General features: G+C 36.0%; 1 protein-coding gene across 5 annotated transcripts in view; it reads right to left on the bottom strand.

Annotated features, from left to right (window-relative positions):
* LOC107041938 (retinoic acid receptor RXR) overlaps positions 1 to 19,988 on the bottom strand; it is a 63,746-nt gene that overhangs the window by 34,331 nt on the left and 9,427 nt on the right. For 2 of the 5 annotated variants that reach the window (XM_015262759.1, XM_015262762.1), the window contains exons 1-2: positions 7,441 to 7,486; positions 4,796 to 5,168 (exon numbers count right to left, since the gene is read on the bottom strand). The exons of 1 other annotated variant lie outside the window; for it this stretch is intronic. In XM_015262759.1, the coding sequence (XP_015118245.1) occupies positions 4,796 to 4,880 (85 nt within the window). In that variant the 5' untranslated portion in view covers positions 4,881 to 5,168; positions 7,441 to 7,486. Of the gene's footprint in view, positions 1 to 4,795; positions 5,169 to 5,889; positions 6,044 to 7,440; positions 7,487 to 7,871; positions 7,961 to 19,988 lie in introns of those variants that run through there. 2 more of the 5 variants (XM_015262760.1, XM_015262761.1) reach the window with 2 other exon arrangements.

Genomic DNA, 19,988 nt, shown 5'->3' with positions numbered 1-19,988 from the left:
CCATAATTAATTGATGCATTATTTAGAGAGCTGTTCCCCGATTTCACAGCCTCAATCGCTTCTTCTAGATTTTTTTTTGTGTATTTAAACCGTTGAGAGGGTTTCCTAACCTCTTCTGCCTTGGCTGATTGTTCTCCCTCCTCTTCGTGTATTTTTCGTGTGTTTTTACCTTTTGAAGCCATCTACGCGAAAAAATGAAGAAAATAAACTAATTTAGGGATACGATTCCGATTAACTTCATTAAATTATTAGTTCATTAACCGCCAATACACTTTCCACAGTATCACCGTATTTCCACTTGACATAGGTATCCACCCGTATGAGTGTTCCGTTCGTTTGGAATTGCGTGGAAAACTAACCCTATAGACGGAACCCCCATATATTCAATACAATAGCATTTTTCCGATGAAATTGATATGGAAATATTGCAGAATGAAGGATTTTATATCAATATCAATCACAACTTACCGCATTTTGTGATTTAAAATCTAAAAAACATCGCTTCAAAAAAAACCCGTCAAATGGCACGCGTAACTATCAATCGCCGCAAACTGGCTGCTGCCAGGATTTTTCTCCAATATTCAGCAGGAGGTAATCGATAGCCGATCAGATTTGTGATGACGTCATGAGGAGGGATATAAACTTAATTTAGAAAAAAAAATCAAATCGATAGCTTGACCAAAATTTGAGAAATTTCGTAAAATCTGAGAAATGTTCCGTTCTTGGGTAGTGTTCCGTATATGGGCAGTTCACCCTACATGGAATGACTGAAAAATGAAAAGGTGATTTTCGAAGCAGATAAAATGAGCCAAAATCGTATAATTCCTGATAGTGATGAAGAGTTAGGCAGTGAGGAGGATTTATTTACTGATGAGGAGTTGATTGGTGATGTGACATTTGAAGAAAATGGAAATGAAATATTTTCCAATGAAGCAACAGCAGGATCGCCAAAAACTCCTTCTTCGATCAAATACTGTAACTTAAGGGCTTTATTGAATTCTAATGATCAAAATAATGTCAAGGAAACACAGAGAAAAATTATTTTTGCTTTTCAGAGACATGTCACAGAATTCACCGAAACTTCACTGAAATTTGGTGATTGATTTCTAGAAATTAGTGATAAGTTATTGAGAATTCGGTAACGAAAATGAAATTTTTCAATCACACTTTTTCATGATTACTTTTTTAAATAAATGTGATCTTTTTTCTTCAGTGGGGGGGGTTCGCCTGAAAAGATCAGATATTCGGTGAAATTAGTTTATAGTTTTTTGTAGTGATAGAAAGGGATTAGATACTCATCAAGATCAGTTAAACAATAAAATGTCATTGCTCATTTCCGGTACAGGAGAAATTCAACCCCGGCAATGAGTGGTTAAGAAATTATCATGGCATCGATTTTTGATAACAATTTCGTAAAATCAATTCCCTACTCATTTTTCAATAGAATAGTAATATTCAAATAGTACAATCAACTGCTAACGATTGTAGATACGGATCTGATGTCGTTTTAGCTGTGGTTATCAATCAATTTACAGTTAATCAATCTACTTGGCCTTCCAAAATCGATTGAACGCTTAGTTGAATTCAGATCGAAAAAATTCGATTCCTACAATCAATTACAAACAAATAAAATACTACAATCACTTGTAGTTCAAAATCTGTCAACGGCCAGGTTTTTTTTATAATTCGTCAAAGTCGGGTGCCACCTTCACCCAGCTGTATATATTCCATATGTTGGCGAAAATATGCAAAACTTTTGATGAAAGTATTTAACGTGCACTTTGGAATAAGGGATGACGAGATAACATTAAACCTTTTTAAATGATCCATATCTCCTGAGCGAAGCGAGCGGGGGGCTCAGCCCCCGGGGTTAGCGAGTGAAGGGAGCAGGGGGCGAAGCCCCCTAGTTGAGAAATAAAAACGGCCGATTTTATCCCTTTCTGCCTTAAAGAAAATTGGAGAGTTATTGTTAATATAAAAACAGACAAAATTGAGAATTCAACCAACCCGAAATCAATCAACAAATGAAGAAACAAAAAATTTCCGGAGACAATTAATTTCAAGGAAAACAATCCAGGTATGCAAAGTGGCTAACGAGTGAAGATTGCAAAAACCTTTGGAGCCTGGTGAACTGCAGCCAATAGCCTATGTACAGTAACAAATATATATGCACACGTATGCAAAAGATAACGAGCATGACCTTCCATCCAATAATTATCCACGTGTGCGTGTGTCCGTGTGGTTTAAAAGTGAAATTTGCCAGGGACGTTGGCAAATGGGCTCACCGACTGATAACACTGACACTTCAGTGATGATGTCGACGGCGAATTCATCGCTTCAACTCAATAGCCGACCTTCACCCCAACGCCCGAGTGTTTATCACCGAACCTCACTGGTGCATGACTTTTTATTGTAATTTTTCCACCTATTCAACTTCTGCATGCATGATGGAACGATTCAGTACGTGACACGACATTGCTCCGCATGAGTTACAGTTTATCATCAGAAGATAACACGTTTCGACAGTAATTAAAGGACGAAAATTAGACATGCTAATTCTTGGAGACTAATTGAGCGATGCTAAATGCGAACCTAGCGTTATTGGAGCCAATTATTTTCTTTGTGGACGAGACTTGAAAAGGAATTATATCAAATGCACCGCCATGGTGACATTTTATTAGAATCCATGTGAACTATTACAAGCCTGTCTCTTATCACGGACACCAAAACTCCATACAGGTGGCTGGAGCGCAGCTTTATATATTGAGAAAAGCAGGCGTTTTTTTGAGGGATCGCCACAATTTTTCGATTGAACCAAAAAAATATGGTCCTTAGCTAGAAATGTACCTTACTTTATCTGACTGCGGTTGAGTTGGATCATAGGTCATTTCTCAGATGGAAAATGGGTAATGGGTAAATCATAATGAAACCTGTTAGTTGGTTTGACAGCCTAACTGTTATAGTCCAAACTAAATCTTCTTTTCCTTCAGAAACTTAATTTCAGGCCACATGTTGTCATGGTTTCCATTATCAAAATGTTGGTGTCTCAATAAAAACAACTGAAATATAATTTTTCAAAGGGAAAAGACATTTTAGTCTGCCAAATTAGCTCGCAAATTTGCATTATAATCCACATGATTTTTCAGTAGAGTGAAGATCTCTCATCTATTTCAACCGCAGCCGGATAGAGTAAGGTGCATTTCTAGCTAAGCATCACATTTTTTGGTTCACTCATAAAAGCCTGGGGATGTCTCAAAAAATCCCCACTTTTTTCAATATATATATAGCTCTGCTCGAGCCACGATAAGGGCCATTATATATTTCGGCCTATAAGTTTGAGCTTTATGCAATGCCGAGCGAAAAATATCACATACATATTTGATCAATTTATGGTAGGTTTCAGAGAAGAAATCGGTGCTCTTCGAGCTAAGGAGAAAGTTACTGAATGAAAAGATGATGTCTTTTTTCGAAATGAGATAATATTCCTTAAAAGACAAGAATAATTTGACAGAAGGAAAATGAGATATTGCTTCCCTTCGAACTCAAAGTGATTGAGCGTAAACGACGGTTATATTTTTTCAATATCTGGAGGATTTCCTCTGCATAAACTCCCTATTCACTCAATATGAAAGTCTCTGATTCATGATTCACTGAATCAAAACTTTTAATATTTTTAGTCATTTTCTCATCTTCTGACACGACCAAACCGAATTCTTGTGGCAAGAAATTCTCACTTTATCATGAAATGTTCATGCTCAAGTCATGAACATTCATCAATGAATACTTCACTGAAATCTGACATTGTCTGACACATTATCCAGAATTCTTATCCCAAGAAATTTATTCTCAAGAGATAAAATATTTGGCGCAAGAAATTCGTTTTGTGCTATTACGACGATATTTCTCTCAGTGTATGAGAAGAAATATTTTTCTACTTATTATGCATAAATTTTGAAACATAATTCATGCCTCCCACACTTAATTAGCATTTTGCTGTATTTTAGGTACTCGTTATAACCAACAGGAAGCAGAGGAAATGAGCGAAGCACGTGTGCCGATGTTTATGTGAGGCATCTTCATCCTTCGAGCATATGCGACAGTGCGTCATTGGTAAATATTATTTCCCGAGAGGGTAATTAGTCCAGTGCACAGCAATTACAATTCCGTTTATAATCTCAAAGGAAAACATTCTGCACCCAGCGAAATGGCTTATTTTTGTAAAAAAAAAAAATTCGCATCAAATGTATGGGTTTGTTCAAATGGCTCGGTTAAAAGCTTTTATTCGAATTTCAATTTGATTTTTATTTGCGTTTTTATTCGCATCAAATTAATAGTTTTCAAAAATAAACAAATTATTTTTTCATCTTAACAGAGGATTTATTGAAAATGAACGAATTATTCAGTTGCTATAATTACAACATTTTCATTAAAATAAATACTCCACTTTATTAATTTCCAGCAAAGATATTATTAAAATTAATAGCAAAATTTTAAATAAAGCGTTTTATTGGATACAGGAATTTCTTCAAAAATTCATTCGTTTGAACAATTATTTTTTTTCTTGGACATTGCAATTGGATATGGCAGTGATTAGTGGGGGGAATGATAATTAGTAATAATTATCATTATAGTGCAGGATGTGTGTAATAATGCTTGATAAGATCGAATGATAAGGGGGAATATGATACTTTCGAGAGAAATTTATGTTCCGGTCGATTTTTTTCTTTGGCAATCGTTTTTTTTTGCCTTAAAATATTAGTGTATGCATGTAATTACGCATTTTAATGAAACGTACAGGTGTTACCACGCGCCCAGTGTTGCGCCTGGGCGCCCTGGATTATCGCCGTCACCGACATCATCGGTTTCTCCTTCTTCATCATCTTGTGCAACCGGTTTTTTCCGCTCTTCTTAACTAAACCACTTCTTATTTCCGCAAAATTGTTTTCACTGGGTGTTTTTGATTCTCTATTACATTTGTACACTCATTTCACAATCCATATGGCACGAAAATACAACCCTCACAACTTCCGTGAGATTTTTGGATTAGGCGGGATTTCGGTTTAACTGGTGTCGACACTAATCTTTTTTTTTTGGGTAATTTTGGTTTAGGTTTTGGCTTCGTTCAGTCGAATCACTCGTCCAAGAGTCTTTGGCGTTGATACTCCGGTCTATAAAAGATTTTTATGGTTTAAGCTGGGGACTTTGAGGGACTAATGGTGAGGGAGGAAAGTGATTCTGTTCGATCTTTTGTATTTTGGTAAATTGTGGATTATCTTAATTCAGACTGAAATTAGGAGAAACTTTTTGCGGATTTTTTTGCTGGAAATTGCGTTCTCTGTGAAAAATGTCTCAAGATATAATAGTTGATAAGAATTAATTCGATTTTCCAAGTTTTTGTTCATATAAAAAGCCGATTTGTCCCGTTTTATAAAGTTAGTAAACATTTTTGTTGGGAAATTTCGTTTCTAGAAAAGTTTTTTGATAAAATGTCTGAAATCACTTATTTGAAACATGCGTGAACACTGTTCAGAATTTCTAGAACTTCTTGAATTTCGTACTTTTTGCTAAATGTTGAATGGACAAATGATTTTATGAAAATATAGTGAAGGACTATTTCGGTAGAAATGCAACTCTAAATTTCTTTTATCGTTAAAATTTAAAATCTCTGGTTTTTCGATTTTTTTTTACATGAAACGTGTATTTATGCCGTTTTCTCAAATTTAAAATCCAATTGTCTACGAAGAAAAATCTCCCAACGTTTCTTTTTAAAACTCTTCACTCTAAAGAACAAAAAGTGAAATTCCATTTATACAATTTGATGAGCGAAAGGATGAAGTCCTAAAAAATTTTACTTTCGAATATCATGTTTATTTTTGGGAATTTGCTAACCATGTACAAAAAAGTCAAATCCCAGGGATTTGAGATGTGTGAATGAACGCGCTGTTCCGACATATTTATCACAAGAAACACGACGAGATCGAGTGGTGAGAGCCGACTGTTTTTATACCGTATCTCATTTTTTAAATCTATTTGCTCTTGTGCGAAAGACAAACGTATATGGGTTTTCAGGGGTATCCGCGGGGGACTAGGAGTTTGCGGCGAGAATTTCAAGGCCAATGTCGGTGGCTCGTCTGGCCCTCAAGCGGGTGCATAGAGCGATATAGACGCGCCTGCGGAATCGATATGTGCCCCACGATTTCACTTCTGTTCTGCTCCGTTCTCTTATTTGGACTATATTCTGGGACAATATGATAAGGATAACATGTGAGAGTCATGGTCAATTTTTTTTTACCTCCAAAAATGAAAAAATTGAAAAAATTAAAGATGTTCTCGAAGACGAAAATAAAAATCCATGTCTTGAAACAGATTTTTCTATTAATACCATGATTCAGAATGAACTTGCAATTACATATTTCAAGGTAATCCTTATCACTAAAAATAAATGTCGACGGCCTGAATATTCGAGCGTCCGATACGACTAAAATTGCGTTATCTCGGCAATTCGTCGGCGAACATTACATTTGCAAACTCCGGCCTAACCGATGACTCAATTTAAACGTCTGCAAGTCCAAGGTTAAGATTATTTTCAACCATATCACTCGACAAAAGATGTTTTATTTACTTTTTTTTTCTTCGTTTTGTCAAGTGGTCAAGTTCAAGCATCTGTCGGACGGAATATTTCACTAATTTATTTTTAAATTAAGGATTTAAAGGGATAAATATAGACTTGTTTTGAATCGTGAATTACATCGTCGCGTCAACGATCTCGATTTTGCGAGGGGCGCAGGGTGATTTTGAGAGTGTGCATTGGCCTCGGTTATGTGCATCGCCGCATATACTGGCCGTAACTGCGCAAAAGTCCGCGAAACGTGTGCGATAAAATTTTGGCAACTGGGTTGGAGAGTCTGGGAGTTCGTTAAAGTTTTATCAATCACTTGGGAAAAATTTTTGGTGTTAATGACACGTATATTTCCACTGCACTAATAATTTCATTTATTAAAAAAAATGAATCATAAAAAAAACGAAAAATTGTCATGGGATAAAAAAGAAAAATTCCATATTGCATAACGGCTGTTAAAATATCACCCGTTTTTCGTTAAGAAAAAATTAAATTTTCAATAGTTTCTTTTTCATAAATGAAACGTTTCTTTTACAGAAAAATTTCAATTCCCAATGATCCTTTTTCACTATATTTCACGAATTTCAAACTTCATTCCTTTGCTAATGAGGATTTTTTGTTCTCTTTTCTTTTTTCCGAAAACAGATGAGAAATTGTTGATATTCACTATTTTTTTCATAAATTTTGAACTTCATTCTTCTGCTCATAAAATCTAAAAAAATGTTGTTTTTCGATTACGGAATCAACTTGTATCAATTAAAAGATAAACTTGGAAAAATGCATGTGATATTTGGAGTAAAATATTGATAATTAAATTATACCGGCGGAGGCACACGCAGCGGATCGAGCATTATAGTCGCGAACCGGCGAACGACTGAGAACACCAGTCCAGAACGGAGCCGTATGTGCGTGGTTGCTACTAGTGGTCTCTACCGCGCTGACTCCTCTGTGCAACTAACGATGGTCCTCGTCACTCAGTGCAAAAAAAAATTGAATCCAAAATTTACCAAACCTTCACTCTTACACGACTGTAATTCTCATTCAATGAAAAAAAAAATGAGAAATGAAAAAAAAGTGAGAAAATGTCAGATCTATAAAAAACCCAATAATTAATTTTTTCCAGGGATCAATTTCATTCAATTAAAATTTCACTCAGTGATTCAACGAATATATCCCACACGATCACCTCAAAAATAGTTAGAGACAGTTTAAAAAATTTTTCATAGTTTTTCAATCCCCTGATAACACTCACGTAAATGTCAAGGTGATGAGACAACCCGAGAAAGTTACCAACAAATCCGTGTAGAGATGAGTGAAAAGTGGGATAGAGCTTGGAAAGGGGTTCTTGGAGCTTGCGCGAGTCAAGTTCTAGTGCAACAATCAACTGGCATCCCCTCTCCAGTTGCTCCCCACCACCTAAGTTGACATGAAAGCGAGCCCGTGCTCCCTTGATGGCCTTGCTCGATCACTCGCTCAAGGTTAGCCGGAGATAACACGGAAAACGAGGTACTAAAGTTACAATATTTCTTCCTTTTTGTCCTGATTTTTGTCCGGATAACATCGGTGATCCATACTTGCACTAATCCAATTTTTCCTCAATTCTGGCATGGAATATCGGTCTAGGTGATTCATCATTTGCCGCCCTGGCGGCCATTTTATGAAACCACCATTTTGATTTCATTAAAATCAAAATGGTGGTTTCATGGGAAGTTAGCGTTGGATTCAAAATTAACAGAAATTGTGTGAAGAATTTCATATTATCTAGTCATTAGAGTTCACATACAACCACACAATTTAAATCGCCCTCCAAATCCGGAAGTGACCTCACATTCATAAAACTACTAATAAACCCATAATCACGGAATTATACCAGAAATATATCTGAATCATGAGTGCGTAAATTCAACAATATCAGACCCCTTAAAAACTAATTTAAAAAAAGTAGAGCGAGATATATTCCCTCCCCTCTCCCTCCTCTCGTACCCCAAGACGTGCGAGAAAGATGTAAATGTTTGTTTGGCGCGTGGTGCAGCGAAAAGACCAGAAAAGATAGCAACACGGAGACGCCTTCTCTTCGTTATACTATACCATGTGGCTGACCTTGACAGCCACCACCACTTATTTTTTACTCATTTTTATTCTCGCAACTCCTTCATCTCTAGTTCTTTTATCACTTTTGTTTTGTTCTATGTTATTTTCGAGGAAATAATACAAAACACTTAACATTCGGGGTTTTTGCTATTAACGTATGATTTTTCCGTACATTTCTTATTCCAAACGATGTGCTATTTTTTGTTCAGTAACATTAAAAAAATCAGGAATTGGTGATGAGGTTTTACAAGTCATATTAGATAGCCTCTAACCTAGCCTAATCTAGACTCTGCGTGCGCATATCCACACTTCACCAATAGAAATGAGAGTCACAGCACCACTCTGGGCCAATGAAGCATTACGAATGCGTTATAGTGACGTCAATATGGCATACCAGTTGAGGACAATTCGACATCTCCTAATAAAACAAGGGTATTTCAATTTTCTTATTAAAACAAGGGTATCTCAAAATTCGCGTTAAGACTAGGGTATCCCAAAATTCATGTGAAAAATCTTCTCAAATGTCATGTTTTCCTTCTCTTGACAGCTATACAAATGATACGGATCGAAAAGTACCAATAACATGAGGTAGTTCACATTGGAAGAGAAATAAAATGATTTGCGAACTCCATGACATTTAGAAATGGATGCGAACAACAAGTTTTCACATTTTGAGATACCCTTGTTTTAAAAATAACATTGAAATACTCTTGTTTTATTAGGAGACGTCGAGTAAGTGGCCCTCTTCAATTGACTTGAGGTTCTTTTCAGTCAACCCCTTTCGAATGATACACCATGATGGCTGACATATGTGCGGAAAAGGCCAGCGTAGGGCCTTGACTGACGTGCCTAAACCTCAATAAAAATTCCAACTTAAAAATGGCAAGCTTGAAGTGGCCTTTATCTCCCACCCAATTTAAGGCCCCATCATTAAAAATTGACGAATAACTGTCAACTAATTTTCAAAGAATTTCCAACAATATAGATGACGACTGGATGATCATCTGACCGTAGATGTATTCAAATATATCCTACACTGAGAAAAAAATTACAGTGTTATCAAACAAGTCTTACTTGTGCCAAGAAAATGTTTTTTTGGAAATGATCAAAAAAGGATTTTTTGTGGCAAACATGCAGAAACTGTGCCGAGATGAAAAATTGTCGTCACAGAAATAGATTTAATAGTTAATAAAAAAAATGAATTCTCTGTACACACATGAAATGCCATTTCCAGCATTACTCTTTTGTTATTCGATACTCCCATACGTATTTTGCTCCCCAAGAATGTTCGGTGTATGCGAAACAAGGGAGAGGAGTTCTTCGTTTCGGCTATCTAATAATCATAGACAAGGAATGAACGCTTAAATGAAACAGTAATAATGATATGATAGCAATCTTGTAACTTAGGGACAAAATATTTCTTGATAAATTTTCCTCTATATGAGATATTTTCATCCTGAAAAGGCACCGTCTCGTGTGAATTAGCCGCTTCTTGAGCCAAATATTTCGTTGTCGTCGAAAGCAGAGCAATTATTCAGTAGCGAAGTGGTCAAATGGTTTAAGTTAATGTAGTCTTTAGTTGAGTTTTCCAGAAATATTTCTGAATTTAAGTGAGATAGCGAAATTTCATAATAACTTTTTTTGTAGAGCGAAGTGAGCGCTACTAAAAAGTTTATGAGAAAAATCTCCCTTTCATTTCGAGATATTCATTGAAAACTGGCCAATAGCCAAAATCGACTTAAACGGTTTGACTACTTCGCTACTGTATTCATGTTTGAGACTTTCAAATTCGAACCAAACAACTTTTTTTTTGGCAATTTTCAACTAGAGATTTTGTTGGCCCAAATAAGACTTGTTTGAGTACGTGTTTGTTTTTCTCTCAGTGTGCTTTATACACACAGAAAACACTATGTGGAATTCCCGTAATCACTATACAGGTTTTACGGATAAGCTCGGCGAACTTGACCCTATGTGTAGAATGCGCACAAAGTGGGCAGACTCAATGCACGCTTTATGCGTATTTTACGCATAAATAATCGAACTTTACTCATAGGGTTAGGTTCGCGGAGTTTATGCGTAAAACCCGTCTAGTGATTGCGGAAAATTCGCATAGTGTTTTTCTGCGTATTCCATCATACATGTTGCACCAGATGAACAGTATATTTTTGTCTGTTGAGGCTCAAAGAGGGTTCGAAATATGTGACCCCCACGAAACCAGGCGTGACACTAAATTAAAGGTCTTTATGAGGCAGCCGGGACTGGCCAATATAGTTTGTCTCACTAGGCCTTTTCCACTTCAGATGACCATATTTTATATTTACTTCAATGAAAGTTCATCGTTTTAATGCCTTTGAGATTATTTTTGTTTTCCAAGTCGTTTAGCCATTTGAAATGGTTCACTCAATGCTTTCGTAATTTTTTCCTCATGAATGCGTAAATTTAATGAATAACAATCCGAAATGTCCTTGAAACATGCAAATCCTCGACCTACGTTTGAATTAGAGAAAGTAAATAGTTTAACAGTCATACGGGTTTACCCGCACCCCGTGTTATTCTATTTCCACCTTTGATTTATTTCTCCCTCTCATTTTCGCGATTGGCGCGAGTCTCCGAGGACGAGAAAAGGTTAACTGGACTCTGCGTTATTCCGTTTTGAATTTTTTCAGAAACCCGACACAGGAACTGGTTTCTCTAGCGTTCGTCCTGCATGTGCCCCTGCAAAGTGACGAGGCTGCAATCCGTTGGGTTGAGAAAAAAAATGGAATAAACAAAATATGAAGTAAAAAAAAGGGAAGGATGGGCTGTAGCCGAAAAATTCTTGGGACTTTGGTGGTTCGGGTCGGATGCAGTCTCTTGTGGCTCTCGATTCTCCACAATGTTAACTCGCGACGACAACACATGAGAATTGCGCGTGAATCTCCCTGGATTGCGCGGTAGCGACGAGCACTTGGTTTTATGGGCCATTTCCACTCCCTCGAAATGTCAGAATCTCTCAGGGTTTCTTTTAACTGCATTTTGTTCGAGAATTTAATCTAAAATGAGGTATTTATGAATTTCTGTTGAAGTGGAATTGTCCAATGTCGGAGATATTTCCCCGATTGTTCGTGATTTCTGAAGAATTAGAATTAGAAGCAGTGATGCCGCGACAGGAGACGCGGCAACGAGACGAGATGAAAAGATGCAGTTTCTTATCTCGTCTCATTGCCAGAAAACCATTCTCTCGTCGCGTCTCGCCTCGCCCTATCTCGTATCTATAATGCAATTTGCATGTAAAAAAATACACAGTGGGGCAGAGAGGGAGAGGCTCTCTCGACTCTCATTTCTCCCGTTCTCGACCGGCTTTTCTCGTCTCGTCTCGTTTTTGTCATTGTCTCGAATGACTCTTCTCTTCTCGTCTCGTTTGTCTCGTTTCTCTCGCGTCTCGCAGCATCACTAATTAGAAGATGAAGACAATGATGAACAAGGTATAGATGTTAAAGATTGAATATTATGGAGTAAAATGCAAATGCTTCAATAACCCATTGACCCATTGCAATCAATAGAAAAGGCCGCGGGTTTCATAAATGATGAATAGTTATCTTGTTGTTTTATTGAAGGGGTCTCCTCAGTAATTTTCGCCACAAAACGACAATGTGCTAGCGAATTGAATATGTAATATAATAATCAAAAATGGTAAAAGGAAAATTGTAAAAAAAATTCAATTAATCATTCGAATTTCTGCTTATACATGGGCTTTAGAAACGAAATTTTGTCCCTTATCCCTCACCCTGTTGACAATGTGCTAGCCAACAAAGGAAGCTACATTTACTTATATTAAACTCTCAAAAATAATGGAGTGAAGTCTCATCGAGTTTTGCCAGTAATTTGTTGAATAAATTAACGATAAAAATAATTGGCGTGATGTCTGTCACTATCCAACGTACGCCATGTTCGATGTTTCGTCTCTCGAAAATAACCTCACTAACTTAACCATTTTACGCTCCACTCACCCGCGCGCCTATCACCGTTTTGCCTTACTGAGGAGACCCCTAAACGCATTGTCTACGGACCACGGCATTCTTTCTGAATTATCAGATAGGTATATTGGTTATTTGTAGGAATGTGCACAAATTTTATGACACGTCATATGACGGTCACATGATTGTCAGATGACAGAGGCCAGCTATGGAAATTTCTGTCATGTTGTCACCAAATTATGACATTATGATATGATGGTCATATCCCAACTAAGTAGATGGTCTGCCACAAAATTTTCCTCACATCACCAATTAGTGACAACATTATCGACTGACCGTCAATAAAAAAAAGTTGATGAAAAGTCCATTGTCATAGTCCTTTGATTTGATAAAATTCTCTGATCACACTTGTCGATTATAACCTTTTTTGTGACATAAATCTTATGTAACCGTCATATTCCATCTCAATAGCAGTAAAAATATGACACTTTTTGATATATCATGATGACTTCTTAATTTTGTGATACTTTTTGTGACATTGATTCTCTGCGATCGTCATATCCCATCTAAAAATTGGGACCTAAAAATGAGGGTCATTTTCAAATCTCTAGTTATTTTTCATCTCCAAAATTATTAAGTTCCGCGTAAAAAATAAATGTTATCCTTGAAAGTATAGGAGTAAAGGACGGTCACTGGAATGACAATAATTTCACAGTTTCCCTGATTTATTTTCGTTTCAATTTGATGAACTATAGTTGTAGTCCGCAACATGTGCAGGTGAATAATTCCAATTCATTATTAACATATCCTACAACAAATCTCATCCTCAATTCGTTGAACAATTATTCATTGCCATTGGATTATCAAATTCATTGATTTAAATATTTACAGAATTGAACATCAACCCTATTCATCGCTCGAATATAATATTAGAGGCGATAATATTAACAATGAATATCGCATGTGAGACACATAACAATACAAAATCTTCTATCTGAAAATATCACTCGATGAAATGGAATATCACTGAACATGAAAAAAACAAATCGTAGACTTGTTTGAAAAATAGTGGTCGAGTGATCGCTAAATTTGGAAAAAGGTAAGAAATCAGGGCGCCTTATAAGCCGATGCGTTGGAATGCAAATAAATATTGGAAATAAACAATAATAACAACATACGGATATATCTTAGTGAGAAGGAAGAGTGAATGCATCCGAGTTGTTATCACTGTTTATTTCCAATATTTATTCACATTCTAACGTAGCGGTTTATACTTAGGGTCTCTTGATTTCTCACTTTTTTTTTCAAAGCGAATTTTGAATTTCATAAATTTTCTTGTACTCTAGAGACGCGAAAAATTTATAAAATTCTAAATTCATGATCTATTGCGAATAAAGTAAAACAGATGCTTAACTTTATTCTCTGAAGTGTAACGAACATTTAAAAGAAAAAAGTTAAAATCGTATGAAAACTAGGACGCAAGAAGCATTTTTAAGGTAAAAACAGGAAAAAATGAAGTTTTTCGTGGTTATATGAGGCAAAATCGATCGGGTCTGCCATTTTTCTTAGTTATTTCCATATTCCGTCATATATCATAAACTGTTGAATGGGTCCGAAGGCCCACTGAAGACTTTTAAATTTCACCGACGTATCCCCTCAACGTTTGCTTTGATTATTATAGTTGAGGAACATCTTTGACATATCATTTGATGTTTGATATTTTTTGGAGATGAGTTGGTATCTGATAACTCCTATGTGATGATTCACGGGTTTTTATTTATTCTAATCTTTTATTATATTCCATTCGTTGTATTTATAAATGCGTACTTAACTAGGTTAATTCGATTTCTGATATTATATTTCAGTCCGAAAACCATAATACATATTATTAACTCTTCGATTTTACGTTCGGTCGTAGAAAAGACATTAAACCAGTGAAGTTTCTGAAAATTTTAAAAGCAAGGTAACTCGGGAACCAAGATAAAAAACGCATTAAATCCTCAGCGGTCATTAGGTGAAGTTGAAACGAGAAGGATGTTTTGGGAAAAAATTGCAAAAGCCTTCCTGGGTTCCTGTGGTACAATGGAGCGTCTGATTGGGGGCCACAAACTGTTTTAGAAATTAGGCTGGTCCGAATCCGTGCATTGTACAACCGACCGTTTTTTCGACAGCTGCATCCAAGCCGTTTTCGGCCTTTTTTGTTCTTTCTCTCTTCTCAAAAACTATCCGTCTATCCACCAGTTTCTCTTTAGTTTCTTCCGTATTCCCATGGTCACTCTGTATTTTTGTTCAATGGGGGAGATAATGAGCTATTCCTCCTATCAATTAGCCAATTAATAAAACCAATGCCTATGAAATTCATGCGAAAATTGACAAACTTCTATTATTCAACCTCTAATAATAAATCAAAGAATCTATTGATGGAGAAATATAGTCGGGTCTCAGTGGAAACGGTTCTTTCACGTGTAACCTTGAAACATAATCGAACAGGTGCGAGGTCAAAGTCAATGTATCAACTTAACTGTTTTATTAAAAGACAATAACGGCTAATGAATTTTATGAGAAATTATATTCACAAAAAACTCCCTAAAATGGGCCGTCGCAAATTCTCAATATGCCCCGAACGAACGAGACTTTCGATAAGTCAAATCTCAAATCGAAGTTTGAAAAATACCTTTAATAGAAAATAAGAAAAATGTGGGATTCATTGAGCTGATCTCGAGCTATCGACAATTGAAAAAAATGTATTTAAAAACTTTCACAATTCTCAATATATTTTGATCAAATCGCCATGATTTCGAAATGAAGTCAATTTCGGGTGATTTCAGCGGTAATTTCAGTGATTTCGGAAAAAAATGATTTCGATGATTTTGAGCATTACGGAAAGTGATGTCATGATTTCAAATGATTTAATTAATTCGAAATCAGTGATTTCAGAAAAATAAAGTTGATGAATAATAGAGGTGGGGGCAAAACGGGTTGTGCCAAATTATGAAAATCAGAAATGGCAATATTAACTATCAAATAATAACGAATTCGTTTGATTCTACTCCGCCAATCTTGAGCTGATTACGATGAAAAGCGGTCCATTTTACCATTTAACCATAGCAGTGAGATTTACAACGGCATTTTATTATCATCGTTGGCGTGTCAATTTCAAAATCACGAATTACTTGCACGGTTCGTACTACGTCAGTGCGCTACCGATTTTGATGATTTCGTTGATTTCAAACGATTTCGCGTGATTCCGGAGATGATTTCGGCGAGCTGAAATTATTTGATTTCAGTGATTTCGGCGATTTCCCGTCATTTTTAAGCTTGAGAAAAAACGGGGAATTTGGCCCTGTCCATCTCCAGTTATTGTCAGTTAAAGACGCTCAAGATGTTAATTCTCAACTTGTTGTGGATGCTACTTGTTGTCATTAACGATGAAGCTATCTCTTTTCGATTTCGCATGAATGCCCGATTATTCGATCACTCATGCATCTCGAAGTATAAGAAGCCATGCTACACATGAAAACGTTGATAAACACATGCACGTAGGTACTTGGCTATAAATAATGCTCGTTCATGAGGAAGATTGATCTAACGGGTGTGGGCGCAGTTAGCGCAGTAACATAACCACCAAGGACACCAGTGAAACAGCATTCGAGCCGTGTGACAATCACACCCATGCACCGTTATCCTGGTGACCACATTGTGCGGCAAAAATGGGATAGAAAATAAATGCGCGTTAAAAAACAATTGTCATTTATCGATTGGGCGCAGAAGCATGAAAATTTCAATTAGTTTGCGATTAATATGAGAACATTGTCATGGACGGGGGGAGTCCACGTCTCTCAATATGCGCATAATTGATAAAGAATCAGAGCTCGACGGCCCGAATACAAGTTTAATATTTCTGTTTTTATCTCGAAATGGAAGCTTCAGTCTATTTTTCGAATCCTAACTTAGCCTAGAGTTGAAATGTCGTGAAACATTCAGAACTTTTTGTGAATGGTAATTAATTGAGGTTAATTGAAAGTTACCGATTTAACTTCATAAACAGCTATTGATTAACTTTAATGGATAACTTTCGACGCAGGTTAATTAAATGCTTCAATCAAAGTTTATCCCATACTTTGAATTGAGATGAATTGATTACCTAGGATAAAACGTGAAATTTTACGGAGAGATTAGTTTTTCTGGAGAATGTGAAGTATCCTGAACAGCGAAGTTTCCTGTGAAACTGTTCTTCATAAAAACTAAAATTTAAATTTTTCACATTAGATTATTAAAAATGTATTGTGAAAATAAGCAGGGGTCAGCGAGGATATGACAGCGTGTCATGTGACAGTGAGCATGTCACAGAGTGACGTCTTATTTTTTTTGCAATCAATACATTGATGGCTGGCTTCCGAATGATCTGAAATATTACAAAAGTTTATAGCTTCACAACACTAACTAGCAGCAAAAATTTCAGATGGTTGATGCCACTTCCATGGGTGCTATCAAAATTCCAATGTTTTGAATACTTCGTATTAGCGCGTATACAAATTTTCTGTCCAAATTTCAAGTTGATATCTCCATTTTTGCACAAGCTAGAGTGTTTACAGAGTTTTTTTTAATGAAAAAAACGGAAAAACTGGAATCTTTCGAAAACTTTGTATGAATGGGTATATATGTTTCGATTGATTTAGGGAGAAGGCATCGAAGCGAATACTTTGAAAACAAAAAATCGAAATCGGTCCACTAGTTTTGAAGATATTTGCGGAAAACGATTTAAAAACGAATCGTTTTTTCTCCAAAACTATTAGATCGATCGGACTAAAATTTTGCGCAGAGTTAGTACTCATTAAGACCTATAATCTGACAAAATTTCAAATTTTTTGGAATTACTTTAGCCGCTTAATTACTCAATTTTATAAAAATTGACCACCGGGAAAGTAGCACTGGACGTGGTCACATACAGACATGGTCGCCAAACTTCGTATTTTTCCGTTTCAAACCATTCTACATCATTTCCAATCAAAATTAGAGAATGTGAAAATCGAAGGATTGCAATGCTTCCATTCGGAAGCAAAAATAAAAAATTCTATTTGATTCAAATGTGTCATCTTTCTGGGTGCACTTCCTCAAAACTTCACGAACATCTACACCGTTACGAGTTCTCAAATTGTCCAGAGACTTGATATGGGGTTCGAGTGCACTCGACAGGGTTGTCAGGACCTTGTACCGATGAAGTTGGTTGAAAACATCCTCCATCCCTCTAGCTCTCTCCCCTTGGTCCGCATCCCCTTCCTCATCTCTTCAAATTCCCTTGACACTAGTGAGGGGCAGGGAAGCAGTGTGCAACAGCCGGATATGGGCCAATGTCGGGATACTTTCCGCTGTTAGTCGGCGCACATTACCTACTAACCCACTTTCCACACTTGTCAACATTGGAAATTTATAACCTGACCCGTTTTTGTGAAAAATTATTAGCTGAACCTCTTCACTCTGTAGTTCAGGGCCCTAATATCATGTTGATTCTGTGGAAACACATGTTCATTTACTTGAAATGTGGTATTTATTGAGTGCTGAGGGAATCATATTATGACTGAACATACGTACTCCAAAATTAATTCATGGATATCAAGTGAAATTTATTCTTCGTAGACTGCATAAATAGAAATGTCTGGATCCTAACGATTTAACGAGATACATACACTACAATTTCATCGCGAATGAATACCCGAATCCGAGGTCCGAGGTTTCGAGGAAAGAATATAATTTCAATATCGATTACCTTTTTCGAACAGAAATATGGAAAATGTATTCGACATGGCGAGAATTGAATGGCTGGATCCCATGAATAGAATTAGCGACAGACCCTCCGACTCAATTGAATTCAATCACCAATCGAAACTGATATACAACTCGGATTGCGCATGACAATCAAAAATAATTGAATAAACCGTTGATGATACGTGGTTACCGACTTAATGTGATAGTCAATTTATAAATATTGATGGTTGAGGAATCTCTGAGGAAATTGCGACAGTTCAATTTCACTTGATGCATCGAATGAGAAGCTTTTTATTGAAATTAATGAAAAGTGTTAAGGCAAGAATTGACAAACATCGTGGCATTCAGATTGAAATAGATTGAATAGATGGAAAACTTAACTCTGATTCACAGTTTTTAATCAACTTCAATAAAAAAAAAACTTTTAATAGAAGTTCACCAAAAACTACTAATAAGGATGTTTATCCGAAATCCCAAGTATTCAAAAAAAATTGATTTTTTTTCTGAGAAATGAAGTCATTTCCCTCATCTTGATAAAAATTTCAATCCACCAACCCACGTTTATTATTAAGAAATGCAGTGGACAAAATGCACAAAACGCATGCACTAACATGCGCTTATATGGGATAGAATCTTTCAAATATTTCCTCTTTATGCCCGGGCACATTACTTACTGTTTTTATTTCTATTTTGAAAGTCTTATAGTAGGTGAATTATGAATTTCAACATAAATCCCATAAGAGGTCGTGTATAAAGAAAAATCAATTTATTTATTTTTGGCGAGACTATTGCGATTAATGTTTGTTTAACATCAAAGAAGTTAGTTACACATGTTCTGCTATCAGCCAAAAAAATTATCGAATTTTCCTTGCACATGAAAAAATAAGATTTGCTGAAAATGGCTAAACATCCTTAAAGTTAATGCTTCGACAAAACGACTTCTAACTTCACAACCAATAAAATAAATGTAAATAGTTGAGGAATCTGCGATGAAATTGTAACAATTAATCTCGCTTGGTGCATATTGATTGAAAAGCCCGCGGATAATACAGAGAATGAAAAGCTTTTTATCGAAATTAATTTAAAGTTTTATGATAAGAATTAAAAAACAAATTGGCATTTAGATTAATAACAAACGCGCGTGTTGAGATAGATAGATAATTTTGAATTATTCGTTAAAAAGCTTTTAATTAATTCTGATTCAAAGTATTTATCCACTTTCAACAAAAAACTTTCAATGGAAGCTCATCGAAAACTACTATTGGAGTTGATTTTTTCACAATTACTTCTAATTTCATGAACAATAAAAAAAAATTACCCACTACTCCAACTATAAACACCACTCTAATTTATCCCGATAACCTCTGTACACAAACTCGTACACAAATGATCATCTTCTTTACTCCTCTTTGTCCCGTCGAAATATACCTAGTAATTATCTCGGGTCAACTCATTCACTCTCCGATTTTTGCGAGAAAAACGTTAATACAATCAAAAAGAGTCGCTCCACTTCACTTTTTTAATCATCTGTAATTAAATCAAACCCAAACACCTGA

The sequence above is a fragment of the Diachasma alloeum genome, unplaced genomic scaffold, assembly GCF_001412515.2.
Source record: "Diachasma alloeum isolate Michigan unplaced genomic scaffold, Dall2.0 Dall_scaffold_00394, whole genome shotgun sequence".
Taxonomy (NCBI): Eukaryota; Metazoa; Arthropoda; class Insecta; order Hymenoptera; family Braconidae; genus Diachasma; species Diachasma alloeum.
Note: the sequence above shows the minus strand (reverse complement) of the source record. Positions and strands in the feature narration are given on the sequence as shown.